At 41.3% G+C, this 23,416-nt stretch overlaps 1 protein-coding gene across 4 annotated transcripts in view; it reads left to right on the top strand.

Moving 5' to 3' along the window:
- LOC141937656 (transducin-like enhancer protein 4) overlaps positions 1-23,416 on the top strand; it is a 99,775-nt gene that overhangs the window by 62,809 nt on the left and 13,550 nt on the right. For all 4 annotated transcript variants that reach the window (XM_074855675.1, XM_074855674.1, XM_074855673.1 and 1 more), the window contains 3 exons: positions 21,646-21,765; positions 22,343-22,396; positions 23,050-23,202. In XM_074855675.1, coding sequence (XP_074711776.1) covers positions 21,646-21,765; positions 22,343-22,396; positions 23,050-23,202 — 327 coding nt within the window. The remainder of the gene's footprint in view (positions 1-21,645; positions 21,766-22,342; positions 22,397-23,049; positions 23,203-23,416) is intronic.

Raw genomic sequence — 23,416 nt, 5'->3', positions numbered from 1 at the left:
ATATGCCTGAACCAGAAGCAGATGTCTGATTTGAGAATCTCGCCTTCTTCAATGTAAACAAATAACTTCTAGGCAGGTGTTGGAAATAATATGGAAATCCTATTAAGGGGCCCTGGGTTCCTGTCAGTCAGGAAGCCCCTGCCACAAAAGGGTTGGTTGTCTGAATAAAGGAGGCAGAGTAAATTCTCGTTAGGCTTTAGCTTTTCCCAGGAAATGATTGTCTCTGCGTGCTCTTTCTCCTGTGAGCCTGAATGCAAGCCGTTTCTTCTATTGATCCCCTCTGCCACCCTCGCTTTCTCCCTCTCTTCTCCTGCTGGATTAGTGCTTGATGTCGGTGGCAGCGGCTGCTGCTTGGGGCATTGTGGCATTTGTGATTTTAACCCCAATCCCTCCATCCCCGGCCCTGCCTTGGCCGGTGAGAGGACAGCTGGAGGGAGATGCCCGACATCAGCCCGAAGCGAGGAAAGGAGGGGAAGTGGGCGATTGGGGAGGCAGAACAGCCGAGTCCTGGGTGGCTTATTGCTCCGGGTCGTTTGTGTGAATTTATAGATGATGTTGTAGCCCTTGTCACTGCGAGACCAAGCATCTTCTGGACATGGGATTTTCCTTTTTCTTTTTCACCGGGACCACAGCTTTGAAGGGGCTGTGGTAAAGGTTTCGGTGTAGTGACTTGCTGGTGTCACATGTTGGGATTCAAAATGCAAGTGTGTTTTTTCTCATAATGTGTCCAGGAAGTTGGTGGGCCTTTTTTTTTTTTTTTTTTCTCTTCTTTCAAAGTTACTGAGAAAACATGTTGTGCCTGCCATCAGCAGTCTAATGCGACACTTGTGCTGCCTTTGGACTTGCCAGTGTCAGTTTTGTCCCCAGACCCTGCTGTGCTGAGCTCTGCACTACCACAGCCTGGGGACCAGCTTGCCTGTGGGCAAAAACTTCAACACAGGGCAGGCGGGAGCAGCTGCCAAGGATGCGATTTCCAGGGTTTCTAGGTTGGAAGTGGAGACCGTGTGTGTGTGTCCCAATCTCTGTTTTACTCAGTGCGCCAGATGTGCATAGTGATGCTCTTAATAACACTCAGAGGGTTAAATGTGGATAAACACAAAACAAGGCTTCTGAAAAGCCTGACGATTATCATGCAGCATTTCTCGGACTATAGCCCCCGAGATGCACTTCATAAAGCCAATAAAGCGCGCGCCGGTGGTCTCCCGTTGCCCTGGCAACGGACCACAGGGCACCCTGTGTGTGAAATGCATGAACATCTGCGAATTAATCTTTTTTAGTTTGTTCTTTCCTTGGCACCGGCGGGGCCGCGCTGGCTGGCAATGGCCGAGACTGATCTGGAGCGTCCCCCAGGCATGCCCCCACTGCCCGGCAGAGGGGGTGAAGCCGAGTCCCTCCCAGCAGGGCTTCCCGCAGTGGAAGGACTCGGCCTGGTGGCACTCGCGCCGGGATGCTGTTAGTCCGCTTTTCGGCTGCATGGGGGAACGAATAAAAAAAATTTTCTCCTAAGTTGAGGTGTTACTGGGCTTGTCGGTTTGCCGTGAAAAAAATAATCTGAGGAGAATCTGCGTGTCTGCACCGCAGTTTACGGGACTTCACCGCTCCCGTGCTTTGCTGTCACCGGATGGTAGTGGAAGTAGAAGTCAAGGGGTAGCTGGTCTCGCGCAAACCGCAAAATGGAGACGTGTAAGAAAAATCAGCGGCGCGATCGCCGACCCGCCAAGAGGCCCGGCCGCGGCCGCGCTTGAGAGATACGCAACCTGGGGGACGGCGGTTCCCGCCGCCTCCCGGCGCCGTTCCCGGCCGCGCCGGCGGGAGGGCCCTTAGCGGCCCCCCGGCGCCCTGGCTCGGCCGGGCCGGGCCGGGCCTTGCGCGGCTCTCCCGAGGCCGGGCCGGGCCGTGCGGGCCGCCGGCTGCGAGCGCAGGGCTTGCCCCGCCGCTCTGCACCGAGTCCCCGGGAGGACTGTAGGGGGAACACTCGGTATGTCCTATCGCCAGCGGATGCTGGATGCAGTCAGGGTTCTCATTAAGTATTGGAAGTGAAATGCCGCTTTCATCTGCTAATTGCATTAAGAGGACGACAGATTGCTCTGTGTCACTCCTTTTTGAGCTGCGAGCTTATCAAAGAGTACCGAGGTGCTTTTTAAGTGAGGTATTGCAGCCGGTCGGACGCTACTTGTTTGCATACGAATATTAGCAGGCACAGCTGTACCTCTGTTTTTCTGCCTCTTGAGAGGCAGTGAATGCAGCTGTGGGAGTTTCCTTAATGTGTATTTACGAGTAAGTAGGGCGGGCGGGAGGGAGAAGGGAAAAATTTCGACACGGTTTGTTCCTTTTCTCATTCGCAGGGTGAGCCATCTATCATAGCTTCTCCGTGCAGTGAAGCTGGCATATTTCAAGCCACTGTATTTTCTGAAAGAGGACATAGAGTATTTTCTTTGCTATATTAATCGTGGCACGTCAAAGTAAATAATACCACTGATTTTGCTGGCAGTGTCCTGTTTTGTCAGACCGGTGTGTGCTGCAGAGGTGCAGCGTAAGGTGTATGAAGGAAGGGCCAGGAGAGGTGTCTCCCGATCACAGCTACCCTGAGAAGGCGACATATGTGGTGATACAGAGAAATGATTACTTGTTTTGAGACTTATTTTTTTATAGCAAACTGCTTAGCAACTTATTTACTTACTTACAGCAGCTTATAGTATTTTTGAATATTGCTAAGAATCCTGCTTGCCCAGACTGTTCAGTGGAATTTTACCAAGGACTGCTGTGTCCATCAAAACAAAGCAGTTTACTATGAAAATCTACCAAGAACTGCAGTGTTCAGCAAAATATCATGTTTCTGTCCTTGGGAAACAGATGTGCTCTAACTAGTTGGGTCTTGGTAATGAGTAAAGGTAGCCATATACGGACGGTAGAAGTTTCATTGGTTCTCTTAGCTAAGATAGAATGAGTAAACCAGCTGAAAAACACTCTTGTTACTCAAGAAATTGGCCAAGAGAATCTGCGCATGCTCCGGGGAAAAGTACAAGGTGAGAAAGACTATGAGCCTTCCTTCAAAAGACACCCCCGCCCCCCAGGAGGCAATGCGCAGGTGCAAAGAGAACATAAACTGCTGACACCAGCCTGTCGAACTAACCCAGCCTTACTCATGCATATGTATGTTTGTGTTATGTAATCCAATGAGATGCATATCCACACTCTATAAATTTCTGGTAAAATGTGCTGTGGGTGTGCAAGCTTTGTGGAGAAATCCCCTTGCACCCCGGCGCCGGAGGAAACATACCTGCTTTATAACTCTATTCGAGTTGTAGAGTCTGTTTTCCGCACGTCAGTGGTTTGAGTTTGGCGCAGACCACACACAACACAAAACTTGGCAGCTACAGCAATGTATTTCTGAGTGCTTTGCTCATCTTATTTTAATAATAAAGTGACCAGACTATATGGAAATAATTTCATTCAGTCGAAAAGCCAAGGCTGACCTAAATAAAATAAAGCTTTGTCTTCTAATGTTACACCACCAGACATTAGGAAATCATTGTATTTGGCTTGAAGTAATTATAGCTGTATGTTTATATATTTTCTCTCCCTAGTATGTTTGCTGAAACCATACCTGTTGATGCTGCATTTCTGTCCCACCTCTCTATTTCTTTTAAAAATACCAAGCAGCAATTTGTTTTAGCCCTTGAGGAAATGAATGGTTTGCTTTTCCTTCCCTGCTTCAAGAAAAGAGTTTCTTGCAGTGACCTGCAAATATTTTGTAATGAGCTTTACTGTCCCATACTGAAAAATATGAGAAGAATTCAATGTCTGAAGAATTTTAAAATAATCCCTTTTAAAATCAATTACAGTAAACCTTGTGGGGTGAGAGAAACCCCTTTTCTGCTGCTTCCCTGAAGTACAGTATCTGTATTTCTGTGCTATGGTGCCTCTGTGTTGTGCCTTTGGTCTCCGTGGACGCAACCATTTTGCAAATACTGCTAATGACTCTTAACAGTCCTGCTAATACTGATAAGCTTAGCGTTGCAAATAGCGTTGACTTCATTTATAATAGTAAATTTAACTGAAGTTTACCAGTGAGTAGGGCTGAAATGAGTACTAACAGTTGCAGCAATCACAAAGTGATGGAGCTGCTTAGTAAACAAGTGTTTCATAATTGTTTTGGACAGAAAGAGGAAGAAAACTTAGTTTGATTGAAGAAGGATCTTTATGTTGACAACACACAACTCCAGAGATTGCTACAGTGCAATCACTGAAAAACCACTTGTTTTACAAACAAAATGTTACAGATTCTAATTGTGAAAACAAAAATATGTGCTTTAATTTGACAGACAGAATTTCCCTTACTATTTTAAAAAGTCTTAAAACTGCCAGGGATTTTCTCTGGAATACAAGTTATTCAGCATACACAACTGCTACAGTAGATGTCAAAAATAAAATATTTATAAGTGTATTTGATATTGTGTTCTGGCTCAAGATATGTAACTGTCCAACACTGCACTGTGATGTATATGTAAACTGGTCTTAGGAAAAACATTTTTCCATATTCAGGGTTGTTCTTGCCAAAAGTGAGGTCAAATCAAAACAAGCACCACTTGTTACCTAATTTTCCCGTTTTCTTAAAGTTTACAAAAGGAATGTGTTAATGTAATGATATAGCTGTGACAAAAGCCAACAAAAACGAGGAAGCAGACATCTGGAGGTGGCTGTTTCCCACACTAAAGAGGCAACTGAAGTAAAAGATGTAATGCTTAGCACTTGGTTCTATGCTGTGTCACTAGTTTGCCCTGTACTTTGAAAGTGTAGATGTGAACCCTCCTGAAACCTCTGGAGAAAAGCACTGAACGTTCCCCTTGTGGTTGCAGAGAAAGAAACGCTAAGGTGGGTGATTAAGAAGAGATCAAATGAGCATGGGTGGGAGGGAAGGGAGAGACGTGGGAATAAATGCATATTTCCTCTCTGGATCCACCTAACTACTGTGCTTATTTTTATCCACATTTTACATATTCTCTGGAGAGAACTCTTTTACAACTCACATGAAAAAAAGAGGAAGAAAAATCGTAGGCAGCAGCCTTGATTATGCTGTATAAAGATCAGGCAGCTAGTAGACCAATGCGTGCCTAGCACTTGTATGTTGAAAGCTGTTTGCTCTCTATATGGTGACACCAGAAGAAAGGTGTAGGAAGGCGTTAATCCTCTGAACGTTAACTCTTTCCAACATCATAGGTTACCATTGTCCTCTGCTATGTCAGAATTGGCCTAATATTTCCTTTTCTCTTGTTGGGCATCTGGTGGTTCCTCTGAAATATTTGAAGAGCCATTGTGTAGTAGTTTACGGGAAATCCTTGAATAATTCACATAACAAATGATTAGGCAAGCACTTGTCTATCTAACTGAATTATTCTGCATGTTTGCTAAAGCAGTTAAGCAGGAGAACATCATTTCCTTCTCCGGAGGGTTTAGGGCGGTAGTATTGACCCACCTAGTTATTGGGTTTCAGCCTTTTGTTGACACTGTTGTAAATGAAAGCAGCCTGGACAGGCACTGAGCAGCTGGGCTGGATAATTGTGAAGGATTCATGCTTGTTGCTGTTACCCCCAGTGTTTGTAGTGGGTTGTTTGCTTTGACTTTTGTTGAACTGTTGACAAAAGCATTAGATACAAATGGGAACAAATAAAGTGGTGAGATGCCAGGAGGGCTTGGCAGTAATGGTGGTTTTCATTCTGATCTAAATGGGGAATGTCGACACTTATCTGGATGGAAAATGGAAGGTGTGTTCAGCATTTGTGTGCTTTCCCCTCCCCTTTCCCCTCCTTTCCTTACTGCTAAATATGTTCTGGGAAACACAGGTGAATAAAAACAAAGTGGAGTCAATTTCACCATTGTCTTAACTCTTTGGCAACATATTTTTGAAGCTCTTTCTGACTGTGGATGTCTTGCTGGGCAAATCCAGTTCTTGGCATGAAAGGATTAAGTATAAAAAGGGAAGGGGAGGGGAAAAAAGAAAGAAAAGGAGGGGGAGGTAGAAGGGGTAGAGTTGAGAAAAGAGAGGATTAAATAGAACAGTATACACTAAGTAGTATAGCCAGCAAAATTGAAGTCATTTACTGGAACGCTTTTAATTTGGTTTAAACAAAATACTCTTTTGTATATTCAAATGGGGAGTAGCTCAGCTGTTGTGAAGCCAGAAAATTAATGGTATTTTTAGTGAAATAGCAAAAGCATGTCAACAACATAGCTGTGGATGATAATGTTGGCATTTTATTCATGAGGAATTATCAATACAGGTTACTGGACAACATAGTGTGACTGGAATGATTGAGCACAGGGGGGAAGCGGCTGTCCTGCAAGATGATTTCATTTTGCATTTAGTCTTTCAGGAAGAGAATAAGGAGAGAGAAAGAAAGCATTTAAAAATACGTGTCTAAGATGCCTATCCTTGTGGATTCTGGCTTCTGGAGGCTAACCTTTTTACCTCTGTCTGACTCACGGTTTTGTCACTGCTTCTTTTTTGCCAGCTGTACTTTCTTTTCAAGCCTGTCTTGAGGGATGGCAGAGAATAGAGACAGAAGAATAGAGTCACGTTAGGATATCTTTGCTGAAAAGGCAGTTTTGGCCCTGAAGGAGCTGCAAGTTTGTTCTAGCCATCTCTGACTTTTGAGTTTTGTGCCTGAACATTGTTTGCTTGGGATCCTTAATGCATTTAATGTGTTGTGAAATATGGTTACCTTGGCCAGTCATGGAGACAGTTAGTGTATGATCTGGAAGGTCTTACCACTTGGCAGGATTGATGCTTAATTTCTATTATTCTGGATATAGTTTTCTTGTAGCAATCAACCTCAGAGTGTTGTGCAAGGTCAACTGGAAAGTGGCAAATAGAGTTCACAGGGATGAAGACACCACTGCAATGAAAGGAGAAGACATGGTTTTGCATTGCTGTCTGAAGGCATACAAAGGTATTTCTTGCCTCTGCTGTAGCGTGTGTGTCTGGTGGTATCTGAGGTGCCCACAGGGTTTTGGAGCATCAAAGTTGTCATATTGCAGGTATTTTTTTGTCACCTGCCTTCACACAGCTTCAAGTTGTCCTAAAAACAAACACTATAGTAGCAAGGTAATCGTGGTATTTATGGGCCCACTTTGAGCAATCATCCATGAGCATTTTCTTTATTCCCCTTTGATATGGTTACCATATTGTTCCTAGTCTCGTCACGATAGGAAAAGAAGGGAAGCACAAAAAGAGATAAGAAAGAAATAGCCTTTTACTGCTGCCATCGCTATTGTACCATGCAGCGTGTTTGTTGTGCCAAACCACAGCCCTGTGAACATCAGCAAGAAGCGTTTTGCCCAGGTGTTACATACTGTGGGATCAAGGCCTGAATTTGTTATTAATCCTACAGATATTATAAGAAAGTGAAGAAATATCAAGCTATTTCCAGCAAACATGTAGTGGAAGTGCTTACTGTAAATATCAACTTGTGCACAATGAATCCCCAATTCTTTTTGGTTTTCTCTTTGGGGAATACCCTGAACAATTCTGCAGGGGGCTAAAGAAGTTCTCGTAGCAGATTTCAACCTTGAATTAAGGAAAAATGAGAAATCTCTGAAAAGTATGGACTTGAAGTCCAGTCAAAACAATATATTCCATAATCATATCCACAGAGCATTTGGGAAATCCAGTTTTGGATCATCTGAATTGTGTGAGAATTCAGAAAAAATAACTCGTGAATGTTCTGCAGCGTTGTCTGGATGCTTTTTAATCAAGCTTGGATGGTTTTCTGATTTCATGTGAAATGCACTTTCCCCTGTACTTGGTCACACAGAGTTAGCTCTTTGGGCTAATCTACTTTGCTTGCAGACCTGTAAGAAGGGCCCCAAGCTGTGCTTTAGTAGGAGAAGGCACGAGATTCAGGAAACTGAGACCTGGAAGCAGGAAGGTGCTTCTGGAAAGAATTTGCATTGGAGTAAAAATAGTTTTGAATTGTTACAGGAGCAAGAAGGAGAGAGAGAAGTAACATACTACATAGGCTGAGATTGGATTGGACTCACCCAAATCACAAAGAGATTATGCATCATGGTGGGAGATTGTTTTTCATAGTCTGGTGTCAGATAGTAAGAAAACAGAGTGCTAAACTGGCCAGGTAGGAATAAGAGTGGAGGTGGGAAAGGGAATTCAATAACGTAGCATAGGAAACTGTAAAATAATGAGATAGAAGCAGGACAGGGAGATGATGCCCTAAATCAGTGGTGCACAACCTTCAGCACAGAAGGTCTTCACTGGCAACTTGCCATGAGCCAGTGGGCTGCACCTATTTTGCATATAATTTATGTTGGATTTTAATCAGTTAAGCACACACTCTGTTTGTTTTTCTTATTTATGGAGTGCTCTAAGTGCAAACACTGCATAGCACAAAGCAATAAAAGACTGTGTACTTGGTGGGTTATAGTAAAGGGAGTAACAATGGGAAGACTGGCTCTGCATTTTTGAAATCGGGCAGGTTTATCTGACATCTGGCTGTCTTTGAGAAGGCCTTACACATTGTGAAGTACAGGTTTGAGTTTAGTAGGCAGCCCCAAGTTTGGCTTTGTTCACATTTCAAATACATAGGTTAATTTGAGAAAAATAATTTCAAAGACAATCTTGCTGGTAGCACATTTCCTGGTTAATTCTGTTACCCATGGGTAATTTAAAAAACAACAACCACCACCAGCAGTATTTTCTTCCTGAAATTTTGTTCAGAGTGTTAAGTTAGTTACATCTCATATGTAGTGGCTTTAGGTTCTTGTGAGTTTAGCTGGTGACATTTTTACATACAATGCAGGAGTGTTTCCTCTTTTACATTTCCTGTGTCTTTGTGATACAGATTTATGCAAACTAAAAATGGGCTAAAGTTATTATTTGTAGACATATTAGTTTCTGGAGTTTAGTATAGGCACTCTGTTATAGTAGTTGGATTGCTCTATTCATCTAGTTTTGGTTTTGCTGATACAAGGAAGACTGATTATTTCCACACCCCCCCCCCCCTTATTTTTTCATTTCAGTCTAGCATAGATCCATCCCTCTGATACTGGAGTACCTCCAAATCTTCAATACACTAATCCTCACAACAACCCTGTAAGGGAAAGAAACGCTCTTTAAGCTTCTGAAATTATCCCTATTTTATAGATAATGAATTGAGGCATGAAGAAGCTTAATTGACTTCACATGATCAGACGAAGGAGCAGACTACTGAGCCTAGATTTCCCAAATATAAACAGAGTTTTCCATCCTTCCCAGTTTTAGTTTTTTACTCAGGCATCAGCATTACCTTGTGATCCATTTTTACCTAATTCTTCCTTTTGAAACCTCTCAGAGGATTTGAGTCCCATTCCTGGCAGGTGCATGCATGTTTCTTTCTGGTGGTAGCTCATGTGGGCTAATTTGCCAGCTGAACCTTTTGGGCTAATTCTGGTTTTGGTTGACTACCTAATCTCTGTATGTTTTTTCAGAGGAGAGGCTTTGGTTGAATTTTCATCCTTCCTTGGGGTTTGATTACATTGCTCTTGTGCGTGGCATGGATCCTTTAATACTGCATGGGGTTGTAGATATAGCAGAATTGTTGGAAGCCCGCTGTGCTGTTGAGAGGGTCACAGCAAGGGGAGCACGCATCCAATGCCCGCCCCGGGCTAGCGAGCCATCACGCTGCATATATACTCTGTGCCACAAAGCACACCGCAAAAAGCCGGGGGCTAATGCTAACCCGTCTTGGTAGCACACCACCCACCAGCAGTATGACTCTGACAGTCCAGCACTGTGCCTCAGCGGTTCCCCATCACGTTAACTGCCGCCCCGGGGCCACTCTAGCAGGGCTCTGCTGTTTTCCATGCATGGAGTAAGATTGTTCAGCTGTGGATCAGGATTGTCCACACAGTGCTCTGCTGCCAGCTAACAAAGTGCCCAGTGCGGGCTGCTACATGACTGGAGGACTCTCGCAGGCTGCTGCGGAGGGAGCAGCCCCTGAGGTGGATATGGGAATGTGACTTTTGTCAGTAGTGAAAGCACCCTGTGGGGAGAGTGTGTAGGCAGGGAAGAAGGATTTCCATTTGCAGGCTGGAGCTCCAGATACAATTGGGCCTGCTGTGAAAGAGCTTGTTACACTTTCTCACTGTAAGGGCTCCATCTGGTGCTCTAGGTGTCTTTAAATGGAAATTTACATTTACTGTCAGAGCTAAAGTCTATGCACAACCAACAGCCTGATGGTCTTAGCAGTCACAACAAATGTTGAAAGCCTTTCCTTCACCTCCCACCCTGTAGTAAAAGCGACAAGGAAGCACAGTGAAATGGAGGGGGATGGACTGGACAGGTTCAGAATCTGTCCCCATCATAGTACAAAGCAGTAACGAAAGCCTGCTTTAAAATTCAAGACTTTCTCTGTCTTAGGGCAGGATTTAGCTCATTACTGAGAATAAGCAAGTCTGCTGTTGCTCAAGCAGTCCAGATGTTGGTTAGGAAGTGGTGGTGTGACTTACAACTCAGCCTCTTAAATTCTAGGTAGAGACTTGCTGGCAGTGCTTTGTGTACTCAGTGTAAAGTCACTGGACACTCATCAGGACAAGTGTGCCCTATGTGGATGTCAAATTTGAAGATGTTATGTGCAGAGTGCATCACAGTAGCCAAGCCTTGCATTATGAAACACTTTGCTAGCTATTCTGACTTCTGCCTTGAAAAGTCATGGTCTTGTCAGATACTAAGGAGAAGAAATGCATTGACAAACTGCTGCAATCTGGGATTTAATAACTCTTCCCAACTGAAAAACCCATTTTACAAGTTATCCCATGCATCCTTCCCAGCTCCTTTTTTGCCTTCTCACCATCTAGCTGCTTCAGTCTCATCTGGATCAGTCTTTACAACTAAAATAATTCCTCACTGTGCATAAAATCAAGCTGCTTTGTTAGGTGTCCTTTCAAATATGGGTGTTGATTTATAATGTACTCCAAAGCAAGTCCAAAAATGCTTTTTTGCTGTTGCACTACCGGAGTGAATGGTGGCTAGTGGAAATTTTCCATATTGTGGAAGCTTGGGAAGGCTTTCCCTTAACCCTGTAACTCCTGGTTTTATAGTGCTGCTTGGGCCTTTGATCTCTACACTCTAACTGGCTCACAGGGAGGTTATTTACAGTCAACAAGAAAAGTACCTTGAACTTGTCATTTTAATAAACTTGTTACTTGCCAGCTTCTCTAGAGGCATCCCAAATGGAAATAAGCATCTTTCATTTTGTTTTATAAATAAATTTTAAAAATGGTTTCCTAGACAACCTTGATGAAATGTCAACTTCTCAGATCTAAACCCACATGATAGGCATTGTTATCCCCATCCCTGCTGGGTAATTTGTATACTGCAATAGTTTGTTTGGAAACATGCCTGTTGTTCTTTAAGATGTACTTAATGCTAGATTAGAGAACATAAGACTTTTTTTTTGTCTCCTATTTCCACCAGCTCATTTCTAAACCATTTAAAATAAAGAGCTTGAGCATGTATGGTATTTAAAAAACCTTTCACATGATGTTTTTAAAACAGATCAATTTTGGCATTAAAGTGTTAGAAATTCAGCCAAGGAAAATTCAACTCAGGATTGTATAGCTATAATGATAATGTATTATACCCGTCTTCCTTGAAAATGATTGTAACAGTAGAGTTGAACCTAGTGAATTACATAATTTAGGAGCATTTGCCAAAACGCTCTTTTAGGGGGATTACTGTAGTCTTCCCTTAACAAAAGCAAAGGGAAAGATGGATCGCATTATGAAGTACTTAAATGAGAGAGAACAGTCTTCACAAATTATCTAAGATAACTCATTTGAATAGAACAGAAGGTCATGTGCGTGCATGCCAGTTATCACACTTAACTACTTGGCAGAGTGTAGGGGGAGTACAAGAGGGAGGTTTTTACTTTTTCTCTCCTCTAGCCTGAATTAAAAATGTATTGGCTGCTCATTGCTGACATCAAAACGTTTCCAGCTAGCCTGAAGTTAGTATTTGATTGTGCTTTTAATGTTTAAAAAATTAACAGTGTGACCTGTATAATATAAATAATGAAAGGCCCAGAAGAGTAAAAGCTACTGCTGCTTCTCTTGGCAAAGCTCTAGGATGTTCAGGAGTTGTATTGCATCTAAAAATCTGGCAGAAAGGACTGTGTGTTTTATTTTTTCAGTCTTCAAAGTAGGTGTTGTACATATAATGTGCTCTTATATACTGATGTAACTGCTTTAAGGCTGACTGCTGGATCTGTGTTCCCACCACTTGTCCATCCATTCCACTTACCAGAATCCTTGATTTGAAGAATGAAAGTGGGGACAATTATTTTTGCAGCAGGCTGAGGTCCAGATTCAGGGTAGTGCACAGTAGGCATCTAAAGTTCAGCACATACGTACACACCTCTGATTTCTTTATCTGCCTTGTGACTTCCCTGAGATCAAAGTGTATGCCTCAAATCTGGCATCTGCTCAAGTGCTTTCCTGAATAGGGAATGGGATAATTTCCTGAACAAGAGTCTTGGCAACATAAGTAAGTGAGTGTAGATGAAGTGAGGCAGATATAATGGGCTTGGATGTTATTTGGGCAGAGAGGTGAACAGTAGCGCTCAAAGATTTCTTTCTGGAAGATATTTTTGAAGATGGTTGAGAGAATGTTTTGATTCAGAATCAGCATGAACTGGAATTTGCAGATATTTAGTAGCACCCAGCCATGTTTGCCCAATTAAGAGACTGGTTGGATAATGAATTCTGTTTTCATTGGGCACTTAGGAGTGGCTCTGGCTTCCTAGGTCACGTAGGGTATTAGAAAATCATAAAATATATCGAGTCTTCAGAAGGCACATAAGATCTGAGAGGGGAAGAGATGCGTGAATTGCCAGTCTCTTAGTTAATACCTGAGAAAAACATGTGAATGTGTTTCTGCTGATTGAAGCAACTGGGATGTAGAGTGAATGTTTCTACTGAATTTTAGGGTGCTTTTTGTAATCATGGTAGCCTCTTGAAGGCTACCTCTTTTCCCATCACTTTTCCACTGATCAAGTCAGGAACAAATAGGATTAAAAATGGGGGGAGGAGAGGGAAAAACTCAGAAAGTGTGGAAAGAGTTCATAAGCTCTATCGGTGATGTATTCAGTTAAAACAATAATTTGCTTTGTTTTCTTATCGTCTCCTAGGTCATCTCTGCAGCAAAACAACTATAAAATCCTTTAGAGACAAACAGGCAGAAGGAAAGAAAATGAAAGTGTTTTTCCCTGAAGGGTTGATACATATGGATAGATTGGAAGGGAACAGAAATGTGAAAACTCAAAACTGATGCCTTTGCCATGAATATAGCCTATGTTAGGTGGAACCAGAACTGAAAATGTGGGACACCGGGGCACAGTACCTAATTGAAAGCAGCTAAATGGAGTATCTCATGGGACTGTCTTCAGACATGAGCTCTGTGGTTTTAAAGCAAAAAAAAAACCAAAAAACAAAAAAAAACCTAATTAGTGCTAGGTTATATCCTTCTGGTTGAAATGAAAAATTACATAGGGAACATAAATCCCGGGAGAAAGTTGTTAGGACCTGTCACATGAAAGCTGAATCCACTTAGCTATCCCTGGAGAAGGCAATGCTTTAAGCCTGATCATTACTACTTTAACATGGAAAATCTGGGGGGCGTAGGTGCGTGTATTTTTTACCTCCTAACCTCTGTTGCCAGTACTGACGAGATTTTTATAACCCCTGTGGCTTGAGCCGCTTCAGGAAAGTGTTTGCGTTCAGCTTGGCTCAGTGCTGTACAGTCCATTTTAATCACTGTGCAAAGTGAAAGGATAACAGTTTTACTGTGGTACTCAGTCTGAAAAGAGAGCTCTAAGCAAAAGCGGGTTATTCTTCAGAGGGATTTTGTGATTCTTGTGGGTATTTTTTTAACAAAGTGTAAAGCGTACTGACACAGGCCTTCAATGGCTATCATAAAACATTCCCTCTTCAGTGTTTTCTTACTATGCTAAAACTAACCAAATTACCTTGTGCATTCTCTTTAAACTCAGTCGCTATGAAAATGTAATTAGTTTTAATATTCTGGAGATATGTTGGATGTTGGGAATTCTTTGTGCGTGTCTGTTATCAGCTTTTGAAGAACGCTTATGAAGCACTGCTGCTTTTCCTTGTGTTGTGGCATGTCACTGAATCAAAACCCATAATGCAGGCTGGTGGTTATCCTGCTCTCATCCCTTTCATGGTGGTGAGTCCACAATTAAATTGCTGCATTGAACGCTCCAGGCTGATTGAGCTTTTTCTCTTACCCTGTGATTGCCCGCTCTCCCTCACTCTTTCTCCCTAGTTAACTCCCGATACTATCCTTTCTGTTTCTGTTTCTATTTTGCTAGAGATATTCTGTTTCAAATCTCTGCTGAAGGAAATAGCATGAAAGATCAGTAATTTGAACCCCAAATAAATATTTGAGGAGAGGAGAGCTGTGATTCCGCTTTTCTTTGGTACTGCGCTGTTCCTCAGATTTCTGAAGGGGATTATATTTACCCTCAGTTCTTGTGAATATCTGTAACTTGGTGGCCTTTGACACCTCTGTTTCAGTTTGTCTGATTCTGGTTAAAGTAACGTTTAGGGGTTTGTATGCTGTGATGACCCACATGTGGGTTTGTCCTAGATTGTGGCATGTATTTTCTAAAATGCTAGCAGCACGGTTTTCTGTGGTAGCATTTCCATGCTTTTGCCATCATTATCGGGAAGCCCTTCTCTTTTCTGGGATCATTAGGGACAAAATTCCTTTTCAGTTTGCATATGCCCTGGGGCTCACCTGTGATATTGCCTATACTAGTTGCAATTTGTGCCTGAACACTTTCTTGCAAATCTTTTCAGTACCTCCAAATTACCTGGTCAGTGCTGAAGCTTGTGGTCTTAATTTGGGGTCTGGGTCTGTTCAAAGAGGAGGAGATTGAAGCACGGTGGTGAATGGAGAGTGGATCAGGTGAATTGCTCTGTGGATTAAAGGTGAAGGATGTTTGACAATGCCTGGGTTGTGTTACCAGCAATTAAATTCAATATTTACGAGTTGGCAGATGTGGACAAGAGCAGACTTGATGGTAAATGTAATCTGTGAACTTTGAAGCTTCTGTAAACGTATCAGAAGTGTTTTAACTCCTTTTCCTGCCCATCTGTTTCGTTTTCTTTTGTTCCCTGCTGAAACCAAGTCCTTTGTTCAAACTGTCTTGCTTACCAAAGGGTGCTTGTTATTCTTGCCACGCTCCTTGATTTCACTACCTTCATGTGCCTGTGCTAAGATATACTTTAACCTAAACCTGTCTTTCCTTTTTGCCTCACAGCTGTGTTCCTCTACTGCTCTGCTGCTTCACTGCTTGTACTTAAGCTGTATCGGTTCTTCTCTCCATCCTTTGACCCTCACAGTGTCAGTAGTGATTAGGCCTTATGTGTGTTATGTCTTTCAGCCAGTGATTACTGGAGAAGCTGTATTTTAAAGGATTTATTGCAAAAATCCATCTGTGAAAGGCTAGCCAGCAGCCCTCACCATTGCTTTAAACACCTACTTTTCTTGCTACCGCCATGCACCTGTACACCAGGAGGGGCCAGAGAAACAACAGCACATGCTGATAGGATTATACGTCAAAATTGCTAGGTATTTCCAACTTCTGCTGTGTGGCCTGCTTAGCTTTTCCAGCAAATTGATAAGTGTATGTTGAAATACATGACTGGAGTTAATGTGTAAAACTGTAGTGGTTTATTGTTCAATTTATCACGCAATTCAAAACATCTAGATTTTGATGCTTTTAATTAGCTCAGATTAAATATCGCAGTGGTACCACCAGGGCAAGCAGATCACCAGTGTAAACAGTTACATGGGTATTTTTAAAGAAATTGCACATACATATACATAATGTACGTACATATCTATACTTCTGTGCACATAAAACTTCTGAGATCACTTGTGTTTCAAAGACTTGACTGCTGAGCCTACACATTTTCTTTATTCTGGACTTCTTTATGGCCATCTCATTGCTCTTGCAGCAGCCCTGCACATCTAGACTTTGATGTTTTTTATGACACTCTTATCCACTAATTAACTTCATTAATTTTGCAATTAGTGAAGTTAATCAGTGGGTAAAAATGCTATATAAAACTTCAAAGTTTGCATCTTAATCATAGTTTGTATTAAAAATAATTATCACATGCTTGATTACTAAACTCAATCCAGTTAGCTCAGACGGGGTCATGTGATATTAAAACCAGCTTTGTTCTGTATCTTTCCTAGCTAGTTAGTAGCATTTTTCACTGATGATTACTGAGACTTTGGTATCTGAAAATGCAGCTACAGGGAAAAGACAGTGAATAAGACTGAAAAAACCCACAAATTTGATCATGGTATGGCTGCGTGGAAGTTGGGTTTCAGTTTTGATGAATAGAGAAACAAGTTGGAAAAGGGGGAGGTGAAAATATTAGAAAAGTTCACCATGACCAGTCAGATATGTGGGAACAATACTTGGCTATCAACCTCCCCTCCTTTGGGGAGCCATTTCGGAAGAGATGCGCATTGGACTGTACTGCCTGACTGCGTCAGCCTGATCACAACCCACTGCATATACCTAGAGGGAGAGGCATGGTAAGGAAAACCCACTTGCCTAAGTAAAGACAACAAAGCGGGGGGAATGTTAGAAAATGAAAGCAAAGAGCACAAAATCCATTAGGCTGGAGTGGATACTGGGATATATTAATAGCAATAATAGTAATGTAGTAATAGTAATAATAATAATAACAACAACAAAAAGGTGTAGTAGCAGAAACCCTCCATATGGTATCTGTAGAGCATCCCACACCGTTTTACACCATTTCCCTCAGTTTAATGAAAGTAATTCACCTATGCCTACGAGTGTATGTAAATTAATGCATTCTTTTAGGCAGATGAGTATTGCCTTACAGTTGGAGCCATGAAGAAGGTTTGCTGTGTGGGAGCTCTTGGTTACAGTTTTTCTCCTTGACCATGTGGTCTTGATGGGCTGTGCTGGACTGCCCCTTACTCTTGCCCAGGTACGGACCTTTCCCACCTTGTACCACTTGTTACTGGAGCAGTATCTGTCTCATCCCTGGCAGGTGCACAGCACTTTTTTTTTTTTTTTTTTTTTTGGTCATTTCTGATTTAAGCGTATCGTTTTATCTTGGAGACTTCAGTGCTACAAGGCCAAGCCTGGAGCAGTGCTGGAGTCCAAGCTCCAGCACTGGTACATCCATCAATAACATTGGCACCAGCCAACCAAGCAGCGTTACTGCCTGGTCATTTCCCTGCAATGCATATTGTATCCATTTTTATAGTTTCTTTTATACTTGCAACAGACTTTATAACAGCAATAATGTCATTCAGATAATTATACTGTAATTGACCTTAGTGTTGAACATCCTTGGCTTTTACTGCAGTTTGCTTAATACTTCAAGATGGTCAATTATCTCATAATTCCCACTTTGTTGGGAATTATTGTTTTAATTATTACACTCCAAATACATCATTTTCGCATAGTAGTAAGGGTGCGCTGGGGAATGGTCATATTCATGAATGCTTTAAAGAGTTACCAGCTTTATCATGTGGGAGGGCTTTTCATCCTGTCATCTCTAATCATTATTTTTAACACTGATTTCATTTAATTATCACTTAGTCTGCTCAGGCCAGGCCTTCATCTACAGGAGCTAGCATATGAGGAGTTGGGGCTTGCAGGGTTTGAGAGCAGTCGGATGGCTGTGCAATCTGACCATGTTGATTTCTTTTCTGCCATGTTACAGTGCGAGTCATCCATGCAAGTAACTTTCAGTGGAAGTTGGGGGTAAAATGGTGAAATCTTTATTTCTTTTCCTAGCAATTTGAAGTATTAATTATCCCAAATAGACAGCGAGCACACTGGTGTTTGCCCTGTTACCAGTGAGAATTTTACAGCTTCGTAAGAGGCTTGTATGGCCCTCTTTATGTTCATTTAATTTGTGTGTGTGTGGCACTGGTACTCCATCAGGAGCTGTGCCCTGCCGTTGTTGGAGAGAAAACAGAGTGGTCCTTGTGGTGGGAGATCTTTACGGTTAGCACTGTGCTCAGCACTGCCCAAAACAGAGGCTGAAGCATAGCATGCCATGCTTTACGGACTAGTGCAAAAGATCCTGTGGGTCCAGCACTCGAAACACACTCTTCCACTTCTTAAGCAAATTACGTGTACAAGACAGTGTGCTCAGCCTTTCTGTAAATGTGTCTGTTTAGTTATTTTTGTCAGCATTTTGTGGTGTATTTAACATGAATAAAAATATTCTACCTAAGGACAATATGAAAAACCAGTACGTTTTGCTAAAACAGAAACTAAATATAACCTACTTTCACCAAAGAGTATTTTTTCTTATGTCTGATCTAATTATTATATGTGAGCAAACTCAGTGTTAGTAGGAAAGTGCTACTCTCTCGTAGATTAATGCATTTTACTGAAGAAAACAGCAGTGTGAAGAGACTTTATTTCTCTATAAATTTTAATAGTTACTAAAATGAGTACTCCGGCCCATTAAGTTACAGCCTGCCAAGTCATAATGCTGAATCACTTAATTTCTCTAAGTAGCTATCCTGTTGCAGCTTCTTAAAGGCAGCTGTTAGGAGAGCACCAATGTTTTAATCAAGGAACGGGGCAGAGTCTGACAGCTGAACAGTGTGGTTCAGTGGAGGTTTTTTTGCACAGTCTGCAAATATAAGGGCCTCTCTTGGAGTATGTAGGCTTGCACACTCAAGAACCAAGGTGTGGGAGGGTACAGGATTATGGGTAGGAATCCGATGACAGTGGAAACCATGCAGACATTGTCACATCCTGCTATTTTTCACTGAAGATAGATCCTTACAAGTGCTTATGGGTTGGAAAGCTATTGCAAACAATAGTGGGAACTCAGTATGGATAATAATGTTGTCGCTTGCACACTGAAAGTAAGTAGGTGTTAGGTCTATATGAAGTTCTAGATCATAGCTCATTGGCTATGTACATGACATATCTTAAGAGAAACGTTTAGGTCTGTCAGCACCAGTACCAGATATCCCATGAAGTCAGAGATCTGTATATGACAGGTGCATTACATGTTGCAGGGGTATTGGTTGACTGGCACCATGCAAGAAAAGGGGTAGGACAGTTAAAGTGAGAATGTTCAGATTTGTTTTGTAGTAATTGACTCTTGAGGCAAAATAATGTTAGTCCTAATACACTGGCCAAACTTCAGTTCAGTGCCTGCTGTCAACAGGTGAGTTGTCTCTGTTTTTCTGCTAATGTGAGGTACTGCAGCAATATCTTTTCATATTGGTATCAGGTCTGATCCATCTTTGAAGCAATAAAATCATTAAGCAGTGTGCATTGCCCCAATGCCCAATGTGATGCTCATCGTTTATGTGCTAGTGATAATTAGCTACTTTATCATTCTAGTAGGGAGCTTTAATTTATTACTTTATTAAGCAGTGAAATCAAAGATTAAAATGGTATCTATAGCACATAGCTAACTAGATTGTGAAAAATGAAACTATATGGTTTCAAATTTATGAAAATAAATATTTCTATTTAAATAAGTGCAGTAGTTTAATTCTTTAGACACCATTCTAATTTGTAGTTTACTGGTGATTATTTTTCTTCGTTTTAAAGCAAATTGCTTTCTGTAGGGTGAAGTTGAGAAATAATGAATTGAATTCACATTACAAGTTACTGCCTCCAAATTGTAAATGAATATAAATATAATAGGAGCATACTATTAAAATCTTTTGAAAAAGGCTGTATTGTTGCAGTAAACAAATACATTTTTCAAGCCACCAGTTCATTTAATGTTGGATTTCTACTTTGCCTTTATTTTGAGGGCTTCTGTGCCTCCTGCCACTATCTCCAAATGTCTTAACGTGTGTTGTCTCTTCAGAGAAAAAAACAGCATTGTTTGTGTCATTTAATAGTGTATTACTGATTCTCTTTAAAGCTAAATCAGTGAACGTATTTTAAGTAGTATTTGCTCAGGATGGGAAATCTTTGTCTACCTATTTTATACTGTCATGGAGAGAGAGAGAGAGAGAGAGAGGGAGGGAGGCAAGCAGACAGGCCAATGGGAAAGGTACAGGCTGTGTTCAGCACTAACTTTGTTCTAAAAGGATGGAAGATTTTTTGCAAATTCCACCACTCATTAATCTGAGCTGCTGTTGACAAGAATTGGAAATTTTGGAGAAGTGGAGAGGAGGACCTGAGTTCCCAGCAGGGAGAAATGTTCTCTCATGTGACTTGGGCAACAACCACAGCTTAACCTTAACCTCTATGGTTGAGTGTTCTTAATCCTTACCAGAAGTTTGTGGTGTAATAAGTTAAGGAAAAGAAGAAATATGGTCATAGGGGTGGAACAGAAATTGCACAATGTAAATGCTAATTTCTTGTTTTGTGTTCCTGGTAGTAGCTATAAAATAAATTTAAGGAGGTATGCACTGAAAACTCCAAAACCAAATTGCTGTGTTTTATGTGGAACAACAGCTGTCCATAGTGTGTGGAGGGAAAACAATAAAACCAGTGTTTCTGGATGAATGGGAGGATCTAAAATCCGACAGTAGGGACTTCTTTGGTGGTTGTTCCTCCCACCCCCTTGTGTAAGGAGGACAGATATATGGAAACAGCAGGGTTTCAACTGAGAATTGCTTTCATCTTCATTCCTGTCAGCTCTAATTCTATAGAATGCCTGAACACGCCCTTACGTACATTCAACCATTGACTTAGCGCATGCTTAAATGCTTTCTTGAACTAGGGCCAAAAGTTGCTGCTGCTGCTAAAATCAATCCCAGGGAGAACTTTGCATCTTTCATTACTTCCTTTTTTGTATACTAAGATAGAGGCTTCACCAAGCTTTGGAAGTATGGTAGAAATTGATAAATGTTGCCTGCCTTGTTTAAAGGAGTAGAGCAGAATTGTTGGATGTCAGTGCATAAACTACATATTATCTTCCTTGCTCTCCTGTCCTGTACACATGATCTTTAATGATCATTACTAAGTGAGGGCTGCAGAATGACAAGAGACTCACTGAGTCACTGCATAGTGTTTCTGTCTACTGCAGGCACAGCCTGTAATTGTAAAAGGCGCCAAAATAAGATGAGTTTAAGGTGTTTTCTCTTGTTCTTTACTGCTTCAAGACTGTTCAGAGCTTGCTGCTTTCTTTGCTAGAAATCTTCATTCAAACATGCTAAAGTGTGACTTACCTGGAGCCGCTTTGTTCTTCTTGATTTACACAGGCAAATGCGCACCCACCCTCCCTCTTCTGGGAGTATTGATTTAACTCTGCATATTTGTAGAGGAAACAAGCCAAAACCAGGCCAATACACAGTATTTGTAAAATGGTCCAAAGTAGCTCTACATTCATCCTGTTGACACTGCAGATAGCAACTAGGATCCATCAGCTGATCACCTTTATCTGTCTCTTGCAATGCATTGTGCATTTTTAATACAAGATACTTACTGGGTAGCTAGCACTGATTAAAACCGAAAGTGCTATTTGTGAGAACAACTCCAAATCATATGTACCGGGTTAAGTTGTATTGAAGGATAGTGACGAACCACTGTTTTGAGTGAGCATCTGATGATGTTTTCTTCATCTGTTTTCTGACTGCAGAGCTCTTCTGTATCTCCCTCAGCCAGTTTCAGAACAGCAGAAAAGCACAGAAATTCAACAGATTATCCTTCAGATAGTAAAAAACAGAAGACGGAAGAGAAGGAAATAGCAGCTCGTTACGTGAGTAAATTGTCTACATTGTGCATTGTTGAACTTGAGTGTTCCTCTGTAATTTCACCTGATTCCTGCCACATAACTAATTTTAAAATTGAGGGTTAAATTTTTAACAGGTTCTTACTGCCTGCCTCTAACATCTATACTGGGTGGAAGGTTTCAGTGGGTAGGATTTGATAGTATTTTTAACAATATACATACAGAGCACCTGGAAGGCATGTGACAAGAGGACTGAGCTTTAGTTAGACTGGGACTTGGTAGATCTGGACTCTAGCTTGGCTCCATTTCTCAGTGCAGTGCAACTTTGGATGAAGATTTTCATCCTGTGTCCATGTTCACCAGTGTGAAAACAGAGAATAGTGCTATAGCTGTGGCAACCTGTTAAGCAGAAGCCCTAATCGTGACCTAAATATTATAATTGTATTACCACATAAAGCTGGGTAAAAGTAAATGCTATGTTGCATAGTTGTGAGAAGCCTTGCATTTCATTTAATTTCTTTTTTTTTTTTTTTTTTTTTTTTTTGTACTTAAGAGACGTGATATTAAATAAATGTTTGTAACACATAATGATTTGTCATTGCAGGACAGTGATGGTGAAAAGAGCGATGACAACTTGGTAGTTGATGTTTCCAATGAGGTATACACAAAGGTGGTTTTTCTACCTTACATGGTGGTGATGGGGTGTCTTCAGTGGTTTCTGTGCATATTGGGTATATGAATAAGATTACAGCCTTTGACTTCATAAAGGAGCTTGAAATGCCTGAGGGAATCCAGTCAGGTCGTCTTTCTTTAGAATGTAAATCAGATCTGTAACACTTACTTCTACAAAGGACCTTTTTGTTTCTTGTATGAGCAAAAAGTATGCTTGAGATATTTGAAGCCAGTTCAGCTCAGCAGATAGGATGCAGCTTGTAAGGGTATCTGTGTTTTCTTTTACTCTGGCCATGATTTCATTTGTGAACTTTATCAGGTCTGCCAAGTGCCTCAAACCTTTTCAGTCTGTCACCTGACAAATGAGATTTACATGCCTATTTCAATATCCATAGAATTTTAACATTATTTTTCATGGTTAATGGCATCAAATTTTAAGACTTTCTTTAAATAAAAAAAAAAAAAAGTTGTCTTTCATTATCCATCTTGATTTTACAATTTTATCAGCTAAATCAATTAAGAACTGAAGGAAGAATTCACTTTTTGTGACAGATCTTCATTCCAAAGTGAGAATTGCTCAAGACAAGCACTAATGGCTAGTATGAAGTTTTTATACTAACCCACGTTGCTGATGTTTAGGATCCTTCCTCTCCCCGAGGGAGCCCAGCACACTCTCCACGGGAGAATGGCTTGGACAAGACTCGACTGCTGAAGAAAGATGCACCAATTAGTCCGGCGTCTATTGCATCCTCCAGCAGTACTCCTTCCTCCAAATCCAAAGAACTTAGCCTTGTAAGTGCTTCAGAATGCTGCTAACCCATGATCATATGCTGAAACACAGGCTTACAGGATTTCTGGACATGATTTGGATTTCCTCAGCTATCAGTAAAGCACTCTGAAGCAGCAATTTAAAATTTGTTTAATTTATCTCTTCAAGGGAATTTAATAAAATAGTAAGGAGGAAGTCCACAGCCTTTTCTTGGGATAGTAAGAGGTTATTTTCACT

This window comes from Strix uralensis, chromosome Z (genome assembly GCF_047716275.1).
Source record: "Strix uralensis isolate ZFMK-TIS-50842 chromosome Z, bStrUra1, whole genome shotgun sequence".
Taxonomy (NCBI): domain Eukaryota; kingdom Metazoa; phylum Chordata; class Aves; order Strigiformes; family Strigidae; genus Strix; species Strix uralensis.
This window is presented reverse-complemented; position numbering and strand designations above follow the sequence as displayed.